We start from the raw sequence: 11,693 nt of genomic DNA on the forward strand, positions 1-11,693 counted from the left end.
TCCTCCTGAATGGCTTCCGCCTAGACGAGGGGAAGTGTCGCAAGATGAGGAGAAGTGTCAGCCCAAACCACAGGCAGCCTCTCTCAAGCTGAGTGGGCGGCTCACAGCCCCCGGTCACAGGCCCCTGATCTTGACTTATAGATCCCTGGGACTCCATCGCCCCACCAGCCAGAAAAGAACAACTCTGAGGGTATCATCCTCAAAGCCACTGGCTCCCTGGCTGCAGGGCCTGCTGAGGGCCTTGTAGGCAAGCAGGCTGTGACCCTCCAGAAGGATCCTGGCCATGAGCACAGAAGACAGAGGCCCCGTGGCTGGGACAGTAGGGGCTGTGTCCCCAGCCCACCCCGGGGCTTCCTCCAGGGCTGGCCTGGCTGTGCCAGGGCGTATCACCCGGCAAGCAGACGTAACCCCAGCTGGGACTGTTCCTGCCTGCTGTGCTCGCCTGCTGGCCTGCCAGTCCCTAGAGACTCTTATGGCTGGGAAAACGTGTCATGGGGCAGAGTCTCCAGGGTGCCTCGTCCTCCTCCTCCGTCTGGGCATCAGGGTGTCATCGGGGCCCTGGGCAGCTCTGCTGGCCACCTGTCCACACGCTATGGGTCTGTGATCCAAGCGGGTTCAAGTTTAGGCAAAGGAGGTCTCCCAGAACAAACAGAGCATGGTTCTCCATGCTGTGGCATTTGACTGGAATCCCCCTGGGAGTTTCAAGTTGGTCTGGGGAGGGGTCTGGCACTGGGCATCTCCCCGTGACGGACACTAATGGGCTGCCAGGACTCAGAAGCGATGACCCCAGCAGCTTCCTTTCCTTGGTTCTTGGTCCAAGCAGGCACTTGGGTATCCTCGGGCAGGGGGGTGGGGGTGGGAGGGAAGCTGCCTTCAGACCTCGGGTCCCCGTTGAGAGAGTATGCCAGCGCCCAGACAGAGTGGCTGCCTGGTACCCAGGCAAGAAGCAAGAGTCGGAAGGGATGGCTCACTGGAAGCTGTGCAGGACCTCAGTCACCTCAGCCCAGGGAGGGGGCCCTGCTCGGCCCCATCTCACAGCCAGGAAGCCGGTCCAGAGAGACAGCCATGCCTGGCCGGCCCCGAGGTCTTAGCCTGCTACTGTTATTACCCTGTGCCCAAAGGGCAAATCACAGCCCTCCCCATAAAAAGGATACACTTGCTTCTGTCCCCCCTGGAGCACCCCAAAACCCTCTTCTATTCTCAGTCCCACACAACCCAGGTGGGCTATGAGCCCCTAAAGGCAAGTCACAGGGCTGTCCGCTGGTCCCCTTCTCAGTGGACATCTGTGCAGTGAAATTAATCCAAGTTTGGTCTTAAGGTACCTTCACGGAACAAATATGCGTGCTCCTACCCTGTGCCAGAATGGCGAGGAACGCGCGAAGATCCCTGCCCTTGTGGACCTGCCGTCCGCGGGGTGGGCAGCAAACAACACACAAAACAGTTTCCGGTCCTACGATGAGCTCTGAAGAAAACACATCTAGGCACGCAGTCTGAGTGCCAGGGCCCTGTGTGAACCAGGGTAGGTCAGGGACGGCCTCTCAGAGGGGTGAGGTTTGAGCAGGGACCCAAGGAGAGAGGGGCAGGGTGTGGAGAACTCTGGACAAAGAGGAGATGTGGAGGAAGGAAGAGAAAGGCCCCGAGTAGGCGTGAGTCTGGGGGGTTCAGGGGCGGCCAGGAGGCTGTGTGGCCGGCGGGATGAGCTTGGGGGGCAGTGGGAGCAGGCGAGGGCGGGGGTGTTGGGGGGCCAGTGGAGGACTTGGACTTTTAGCCCAAGTGTGGGGGCCGCAGAGCGTGGTGGGCAGAAGAGGGACATGCCCAGACTCAGGTGTTCACAGGTACCCTGTGGACACTGTGGGCGGTGGGGGAGGCAGGGCGGGTGCCAGGGGACCAGGGCAGAGGCAGCTGCACTGGTCCAGGTCGTGGAAGGGGTCGGGACAGGTGAAGCGCGGCGAGGACACGCTGATGTGGGAGCCCTGGGATGGACTCTTTGGCCAATCCCAAGTCCACTCATTCAACCCAGGTGAACAGCTGCCAGGCAGCATCCTGGCCTCCACACCCAGGGAGGGGAAGGCCACACACCCAGTGCTGGCCATCCATCTCCCCATGTCCTCCTCTGTGTAGACACGTGTTCTACACAGGTGTCCCATGTCCACGTGCAAATCCTGGGAGCGGGTGACTAGACACAGCCTGAGCATCCATCACCAACAAGAGGCTGGTGAACAAACAAAGGTGGCTTTGCACCATGGAGTACTATGCAGCCGTGACAACAAGAAAGCACCCTGTGTAACAGGCCATGAGCCTCGAGCCAGGGCCCACAGCCAGGCAGGATGGGCACAAAGGTCCTCGTGTAGCAGTCACCTACCTGCTTCCAGGCAGCTGCTGCCTGTCCTCGTCTAGACAGAAAGACCTACTGCCTCCTCCAAGAAGCATTCCCTGACCACCATTCCCACCCCAAGGCTCCCTATGGGGCCGCCGTCTCCCACATGCCTCCACTCCCTTCTCACTGGAAAGTACCTCCTCAGAGAAGGACCTCTAGGGCCTCTCAGGCAGAGTGAACAAGTGGGTAAGGATGGGGCTCAGAGCCTCACCCCCACCGCCTGCCCCATTTCTGCCCCTCAACTGCCTCATCTGTAAAATGGGGCCAAGCTGAGGGGACGTACAGACAGCACTCAGTGCCTAGCACATGGTGAGTATGTCAAGGGCATGGAAAGTCCATTCAGTGTGACAGGAAGACCAGACCCGCCCCCCAATCGCCACCAGAGGAGGCAACTCGAGCAGCTGAGCCGTGGCACCAGGCACCCCAATGGGCACTGCAAAAATCCCCACAAGGGCTTCACTTATTCCTCAACACCCGGCTTTGTTCCAGAAACTTCTGAGGTACAAATGCAGTGCAGAGGGAGGGAAAACTGGACCCTGTGAAGCTGGAGCCAAGGGGAAAAGGGAGGCTGGAAAATCCAACGGAGCCAGGGGTGAGGATGCTACTTCAGGTACAGGCCAGCAGGCCTGGGGGAAGGGGGCCACCCATGAAGGCCGAGGCTCTGGGTTCAAGTCTGGCCACTTGGGCAAACCTCTGTGACTCAGTTTCCTCGTCAGTAGACGGAGATCAAGCACTGGCCTCGAAGTAGGTGAGGCGCCTTGTACCCAGGTCCCAGCATGGATCCTGGCAAGCAGCACGTGAGACAGCACTGTCCTCTCTCACTGGGACAGCCGCAGTGACTCCTGCTGGCCCCCCACCTCCATTCTTACCGCTCTGGGAGGGTCAGGAAGCTCCAAGCAGCAGTTACAAACATTTCGACGAAGCAGGACCCCTAGGATGTGCTGCGTGGTTGGAAAACAAGTTTCTGAACAATATAAACAGGGTAGTCCCAGTTCTGGAAAAAAGATGTACCCCCAAAAGAAGCAACCCCAAATAGTGCTGTATATTTTCTATAGGTACCAGCGTGTCCATATGTACGTAAACACGAGAGGGCTCTGACAGGATATATGCCAAACTGACAATGGTGCTTCCACATGGAGCTGGAAGGAAGGGACAGGGTGGGCAATGTATCCTTCCTCATCTGTCATGGTTTCCCTTTTTCCGAGAACTCAGTCTTCAGTGTTCTACTTATATAATTAAAATTAGGGGGCTTCCCTGGTGGCGCCGTGGTTGAGAGTCCGCCTGCCGATGCAAGGGACATGGGTTCGTGCCCCGGTCGGGAAGATCCCATGTGCCACGGAGCGGCTGGGCCCGTGAGCCATGGCCGCTGAGCCTGCGCGTCCGGAGCCTGTGCTCCGCAACGGGAGAGGCCACAGCAGTGAGAGGCCCGCGTACCGCAAAAAAAAAAAAAAAAAAAAACACAAACAAAAACTTAGGAAAAATAGGCATCTGACAGGCAGTTTCCTGACCCCCATGGGCCCAGTGGTCTTGCCTTCGACTCAGGTCCCTTTCCATATCTGAAGGGGGCACCTGTGGAGCCCTCTGCCTGGGACACCCTTCTCTGGGGTCTGCAAGGGGCTGGCTCCATTGCAGGCCCGCCCTGACCACCCCGTCTGAAGCAGCCCCTGCCCAGCCACTCTCTCACTCTCCCCATCATTTTCACTGCACTTCTCCATCTTCAGAATGTCACTGCTCATTTAACCATTCTGCTGACCTCTGTCCATCTTGGTCCCCGCTGGGTCCCCAGCACCCGGCATGCTGTCAGACACAGAGTTAACCTCAAGGATCCGGAAAGCCAGAAATCGCTCCATCCGTCACCTCGGCCCCAGCCCCAGATACAAGCACCGTAGTGTCCACTACTGACCTGACAGCCAAAAGCCATGGCCACACCTTCCGAACCCCACTATCCCCGGGCAGTGGGCTCTGGAGGAGGCAGGCCCGGCTCAGGGCCCGCTCCTGCCCTCCTCCCTATGTGACTTCAAGCCAGTCTACCTCTGAGGCCTCAGTTTCTCTACCTGTGAAGCAGGGATGCTAAGGGCAGTATCTGCCCCCAAGGACGGCTGGGACCATGTGGTCAGATTTTAGACATAAGTCCCTGGGGCACGACACACAGTGACTCTCCACAAACATCAGCTCTTACTGTGTTATAAACATCCAGCAGCAGGTGAAACCGAAAGGGCCACCCAGCTCCCTGTTCAAGGTGAGGGTGACTCCAAAGGGGAAAATCCCCAGCATCTAGCAGGGACCTCACTGCCAATACTAACAGGAACCCCAATGTACCTGGAAGCAGGAGCCTTTTCTCTCTAGTGCCATTTTGCCTCGGAGGCAGGGTAATTTTTTTCTTTATTCGGACTGGGGCTAATGGACTATAAATATCTCATTATTGGCTTGCATTTTTCCAAAGCTCTAACAATAAGGGCTTAATTACAGTATGCAGTTGGCAACCCCAGTAAATTAAGGGTTAGCCGACGTCCCCATTTCTTTCTGCAGCTGAGGGGCCTGTAATTTCGGCATTTTCATTCAAATCGGGCAAAAGCTTGGCAGATGTGGCTCTGAACCAAATGCAAACACCGGAGAGACACAGGGTTCCATGCCATGCCCAGCGTTTTCTGCCCGCACTACCTTTGAAAACTCCAAATCTGGAACTGTCCACGAGGCCATCCTCTGCCCTCACCCACAATGAACTGGACTTTTTACCAGAGGATTTCAATCCGTGTACCTAGCAAGGGCCATTATCCCCAGACAAATAACTCTGAAAAGCATTTGGGCAGCCCAGAGCTGAGCTCTGGAGAAATCTGTCTTCCTGGTTATAAACATAATCCCCAAATGAGCCAAAACGAATAAAGAATTATGTGGGGAGACAACCCACATGTGGGGTTCGAAGCGGTACATTTTTCCAGGCTTTTTACTATGAAAATACAACTGTTTGGAATAAGATGGGCTCACACGTCCATTTGGTCTGGGCCCTAACAGGTCTTGCACAGGCTTTCTGGGTCATTCAATTCTCTTCTAGATCACTCTGAGTAGCTATTTCGTAGTTGGTTGTCTGGACACATTGTCTAGTCAATTCGATACTGTTGGGCCTTTTTTGCTCCCAATTTCCCACCATCATATGCTGAATGAGCATAAAAAAACTCTCATGGCCAGTCACCATTCCCACTGAGAAACAGCAGGAACGGGCTCCCACAAGCATTTCAGGACCTGGTTCACCAGCTGGTTCCAGCTGCCTCCCCAGAGCTCAAAGTACACTGACAGGTGCTCAATGAGTGTCTGTGCTAAAATGAGGCGTTACTTATATTAACAATCATGAATTCCTTTTCTTTAAGGAAAGAGAAATTAACAACTGATCTTCAGAGTCCTGACCCAGGGCTATACAAAATGCACAGGTCTAATGTTTCACAAGGATTAGCTCATCCGAATGCTCAGCCCGCTCCCAGGAGAGAGGAACCATCATGAACCCCGCTTTCCAGACAAAGAAACTGAGGCCCAAGAAGTGAGGTCATTCAGCTGATGGATGCCACCTTCCCACAGGTGCCTCTGGACTCTGCCTGCTCCGGCTGGCCTGGGTACTACAGATCACACAGGCAAAGGCCCTTCGGCTTTGCCTGAAAGGAAGGACCATGGAAACAGCAGCTGTCATTTGAACACCGAAGAGCTGTTAAGGGACAAACCAGCCCAAAGAGCAAGCCATGTGCCCACCCCTCAGTCTGGCAGGGACGTGAGCCAACGGTCATCTGACACGCATTCATCCAGTACCCACTGTGTGCCCCGCAGCGGCCCCATGATACAGCTACGTCTCCCTGCAAGGACCCATCACCCGAGACCAAATGGAAACGCAGCTGGAAACGGTAGAGTCCGTGGGTAGCTGCTTCTTGTCAAAAGAAAAATGGCACCGGGCCCTACATGTGCTCACAGCCACTACTCACTGAGAGCGCCGAGGCGGAGCTGCACATCAAAGGCAAGAGCCCTCAGCTTGCCCAGAACCAGATCCAGAAGGATCACAACAGTGCCACCAGCAGCTCTCCCTCTACCCAGGGCCCTCCCTGGCCTCCAAGTCTCCACGTGGCCTGCACCCCGCCCCACCCCAGTACCCCCCTCACCTCACCTCCCCCCACTCGCCCACTATACCGTGTTCCAGGCACACTCCCACCTCAGGGCCTTTGCCCTGGCTGTTCCCACAGCCTGGGACGCTCTTCCCACAGATCTCCACAGGTCCTCCCTCACCTCCTTAAGTCTCTGTTCAAATGTCACCTTCCCATGGAGGCCTTCCCTGACCCTCCATTTAAACCTATAACCTCCCCCTGCCCTCTCCATAATCTTCTCTTTTTTTTCCATAAAACGGTTATCTTCTACCTTGTTTCTTCTTTATCTGCGTCCTGCTGGAAGGTCAGCTCCCCCAGGGCAGGGGCTTTGGTATCTTGCTCAGGGCTGTGTCTGCAGCCCTAGAACAGAACCGGGCACAGAGTGAACATGCTCAGAAAACACTTTTCAATGAACGAATGAAAAATGCATGACCTTTTACCTTTTAAGTGCTTTTTCACACTAGACACTCTTCCGAGACTCATTTAATCCTCACTCCACCCTCAATGCCCTAAGAGGTGAAACACACCCAACCTGGTGGCCTGAATGGGGCCCATGAGGAGGTAATGTTAAGAGCCCCATTTCCCAGCCGGGGAAACTGAGGCTCGGAAGACAAAGACTGACAGGATCAAGTCCAAGACTGGGAGACTCCAAGCTGGAGGCCTCAACCTCTGCCTCCCCTTCCTGCTCTTTTCCCAAGGGAATATTTCTACAGCCCTTCCCTTTGCCAGACCCTGAGGCTATGGCAAGGGTCATATGACAAGGGTCACCAGGGAGCCACATCCTCCCCTCTCTTTAGGGCCACAGGTCTATCTGCTGGTACAGGGCAGGACAAGCCCTGGGCCTTAACCTTAAAGGTTTCCGGGGCCAGGAGGCTCCGGACAAATATGAAATGGGCCTGGGCAAGCACTAGGGAGTAGTGGGGACTCTGGCAGCTCAAGGGGCCACTCCTAGTCTGATGGGGCAGCCAGTGGCTGCTGCTTCTGAGACCCAGGCAGTTGGTGCCAGGCACATGCCCAGGGAGGCCAGAATACGATGATTATAACAGCAGCAGCCACGGGTACAGGGTCCATGCACTCAACACACGTTAGCTCACCCTGTCCTGCAGAGAGGGCCTAGTAATCACCCCATTTTACGGAATAGGAATCGGGCCATAGTCACACAGCCAAGCATGCTAGAGCCAGGCCTAGGGCCCAGAGCCTGTGCTCTACACCACTAAACCCTAAACATCTTTGGGGTTTTTGCTAGCATGACCAAAATCTGATTTTGATGCAAAATCTCACTTTTAAATGTTGACAGCTAATTAAAAACAAAACATTTTAGGGCTCCCCTGGTGGCGCAGTGGTTAAGAATCTGCCTGTCAACGTAGGGGACACAGGTTCGAGCCCTGGTCCAGGAAGATCCCACATGCCGCAGAGCAACTAAGCCCATGCGCCACAACTACTGAGCCTGCACTCTAGATCCCATGAGCCACAACTACTGAAGCCTGCGCGTCACAACTACAGAAGCCCGCGCGCCTAGAGCCTGTGCTCTGCAACTAGAGAAGCCACTGCAGCGAGAAGCCCGCGCACGGCAAGGAAGAGTAGCCCCCACTCGCCGCAACTAGAGAAAGCCCGCGTGCAGCAACGAAGACCCAACGCAGCCAAAAATAATAAAATAAATAAATTTATAAAAAACAAAACAAAACATTTTAAACTCCATGCTGGTGAAAAAAAAGACGGAGCAAGCAGGCTTCGGCCCCCGTGGCCATGGACCTGCAACCCCTGGTACGGGGCTGGGCTATCTGGGCTATTCTCACTCTCGGATCAAGTTCTTAGAAAAGCCACAAGGAGGAGGCAAGGAAACAGAGCAGCCCGTGCTGCCCCCAAGGCACAGAGCTTGATATGCTCTCCTGTTTGTTCCTTGAAACCAGCCGGGAAACCCTCTGTGTGGGTCCAGGGCGCAAGGGAGGAAAAGGGTCTTCAGCTGCAGCACAGTTTAGCCAAAGTCACAAAAAGAAGCAGGCAGTGGGACTCAAAGCGAGGCCTGCCTGCCATCCCCCTATGGCAGGGCTTTGTAGTTGAGAAGCCTTACCCACACTCCAGAAATAAAAAGAAGTTGGCTCCTGTCTGAGCACCCCATACCCAAAGAGAGGCCTTTTTACAGCTTTGGCTCTCGGGCCCTGAATTAATGCGCTTAACGACCGACGTCACGCTGCAGGCTCTAGGAGGAGGTCGCCACAGGAGCCAGCTCAATAGCAGTTGGCCGTTGCCAGATGCCAGAGTGGGTGGGAGGGAAAGGTGAAGGGCAGGGGGCCCGAGAAGAGGTGGGGATGGGAGAGAGACCCGGGGTCTCCAACCCAGAGCCCTCAATCCCTCACTGAACAACCTCGAGCAAGAATGCGCAGCTCTCTGAGCCTCAGTTTTCTGCTCTAGAAAATGGGATCACAGCAGTGCCAGTCTCATAAGGCTTAAATGAAGTCCAGTGTGTAACTGCAGAGCACTTTTAATTCTGACTAGCCTTTGTTGTCGATACGTAAGGAACCAGCCTGGGGAGTAACAGCCCCATCCAAGTACACCTACTGTGTGCCAGGCACCATGCTAAGTGAGCACTTTCAACACACCATGTCACTGCATCCTTGCAACAGTCTTGTTGAGGGTCCATCGCCCCATTTTTCAGAGGGGAAACTAAGGCTCAAAGAGGTCAAACAATCTGTGCGAGGTCACAAGGCAGGTGAAATGGACAGAGCTTTACAGACGCTCACCGGAAGCCTGGGCAGACGGGAAGATGGCCAAGCAGGGGGCCCACAGCCCAGCCCAAGGCTCAACCCAGGCCGCGCTGATCCCAAGTACACACCTTTCCGCCACAGTAGACAGAGGGCATTGAGCCAGAGACAAAGCAGCAAAGGAGGAAATTCGTGCTGCTGGGAGCAAAACCCCAGGCCTCTGGGAAGGCAGGGGCGGGGCTGGGTGCCCAGCTGGGCTCCACTGAGTGCCAGCCTGGTGGCCTTGGGCAAATAGCAAGTCTTTTCTGAGCTGAACCAAGAAACAACTCAGCTTGGGGCCTGCTGGATGAACATTATCTCTTAACATTGATAACAACAATAATAATAATGATGACTATGACGTTATTATTTGGCAGCCACAGTCACAAATGGAGTCCTTCCCAGAATGCAGAAGTGGCCACCCATCTGGGAGGCAGAAGGACAAGAGGTGGGGGAAGGGAGAGAGGAGAACCAACCGCCCTCAGTGGCCACAGGGTCCATTCGCATCCATTAGCTTCCTGAATCCTGGAAACAGCCCAGAGAGTGGAATTTGTCCACTGGACAGATGGGCAATCTGAGGCTTCTCAGGGCTGCCTAGGGAAGGCTGTATACCAGCTCTTGCCACCACAACCTGATCAGGCAAGAAGTTCCTTCCCAGGATCCAAGGAGGGCCCCCAATTTTCAGGCTTTAGCTTGGGGTTTGGACCCTATGTTCCAGGGCCCCAGAGGCACCCTGACATGGGCCAGGAGAGACTCCTGGAGGAAGTTCCCCCTGGGGTCCTACTTCCAATAGAAAGGAATTCAGGTCTCATCCTTCAGCTCCCTTCTCCTCTGCTTGCTCCCACCACCCCCTGCCACAGAGGTGACGGCTAGGGCACTGACAGGCAGATTAGGAGAAGGACAGACACCAGGACAGACAGACAAAAGGGTCCACTTGGAAGAGAGGAGCCAGCGTTCACCAGGCACCAAGTTGAAGAGTCAGCCCAGGAGAGCCAGACAACAGGGTCTCCTAGGTCCAGCCAGCCAGTCAGACAGACAGCAGAGGCCAGCTGGGTAACCCAACAGAGGAATAGCTAAGTGTTAAAGTCTGGGAAGGGCACGGATGGGCAACCAGACAGGACAGGTCATTCTGGATAGCTAGCCAGGCAGCAGGGGGCTGCCCTGCGGTACTGGACAGATGGATAGCCAAATGGTGGCGGCGGGGAAACCTATCCAGGACAGAGAGACAGCCAACCAGACGACAGAAACTGCTCCAGATAAATGAACAGCCAGCCAGACCGCAGGGATCGGCCCAATAGATATCTAGGTGACAGGTTTCGGACAGAGAAGGGGAACCTATCCCTGACCCACAGACAACCAGATGGCATAATTCACCCACTACAGCCGGGGGCCAGAGAGTCGGCGGGGGTTCACCGCACCTCCTGGCCCACGCCCCCCAGCCCCGGCAGGGAGCCCTCCGCCCAGGGCGTCCCACAGGGCCCGCCTCCCTGTCCCCGTCCCCGTCGCGGGCACGCAAGCGCCGCAGTTACGCCGGCGGCGCAGGACGCGCCATTCCCGGTCCGCCCTCCGCGCCCTAGGCCGCCGCCTGCCCGCTGTCGCCGCCCCGCTCGCTCACCGGCCCACGAAGTTCTCGAGCACCGAGCTCTTGCCGGCGCTCTGGCCGCCCACCACGGCGATCTGCGGCAGGTCCAGGTGGCAGCTCTGGCCGATGGAGCTGAAGGCATCCTGCAGCTTGTTGACCAGCGGGATCAGCTCTTCCATCCCGCGGTTGCCCATGGCGCCGGCGGCCCCGGCCCGAGAGCCCAGCGCTCCCCGCCCGCCCCTGGCCCTCGACGATGCGGCCCCGCGGCGTCCGCGGCCGTTGCTCCCCGCCCGCCCGGGCCTCGGCGCGACGCCCGCTCCCGGCTCGGCCTCACGGTCGCCGCCTCATCCGGTTCTCAGGCAACACCCGACCCAAGCGACCTCCCGCCCGGGCCCTGGGGCTGCACCCAAAGCTCTCGCGCCACCCCCGATTGGTCGGCTGCGCTGTCACTCGTGCACACAAGCCAATGAAAGCGAAGCACGGGCCTACGGCCAAATGAGTCTTCCCCCTGGGGACCTTCTCTCGGACTCATTGGACGAAAGAACTGTCGCTATTGTGCTAGAAGCCAATAGCGGCGGGAAGCGAGTTATCCAGGCCCGGAGGCGGTGTTTCGGGAAAAGGCATTTTGGCCCCGCCTATTAGGGGCAGTTCCAGGATAGCAGGAACATCCGCCAATCTTATTGGCAGGGAGATCGCCACTCAACAAAGCTGGCCAATGATACTAGGGATCGGTTCTTAACCACGGTCTGTCACTTGACGCTACCTAGTTCCCTAAAAATTTCCCATTGGTTTATATAAATATCACCCCGTTTCATCAGCCAACAAATCAAGAGAGTGGGACTTAACCTCCGAATCTTGACTCTGATTGAAAA

The 11,693-nt window shown here is 56.3% G+C and overlaps 1 protein-coding gene across 10 annotated transcripts in view; it reads right to left on the reverse strand.

Annotated features, from left to right (window-relative positions):
• Nucleotides 1-11,129, reverse strand: part of DNM2 (dynamin 2) — a 93,417-nt gene extending 82,288 nt beyond the window's left edge. For 3 of the 10 annotated variants that reach the window (XM_060145165.1, XM_060145160.1, XM_060145159.1), the window contains exon 1: nt 10,855-11,116. In XM_060145165.1, coding sequence (XP_060001148.1) covers nt 10,855-11,015 — 161 coding nt within the window. In that variant the 5' untranslated portion in view covers nt 11,016-11,116. Of the gene's footprint in view, nt 1-10,854 lie in introns of all 10 variants that reach the window. The other 7 variants (XM_060145164.1, XM_060145158.1, XM_060145157.1 and 4 more) reach the window with 3 other exon arrangements.
• Nucleotides 11,130-11,693: the final 564 nt, after the last annotated feature.

Source organism: Lagenorhynchus albirostris, chromosome 3 (assembly GCF_949774975.1).
Source record: "Lagenorhynchus albirostris chromosome 3, mLagAlb1.1, whole genome shotgun sequence".
Taxonomy (NCBI): domain Eukaryota; kingdom Metazoa; phylum Chordata; class Mammalia; order Artiodactyla; family Delphinidae; genus Lagenorhynchus; species Lagenorhynchus albirostris.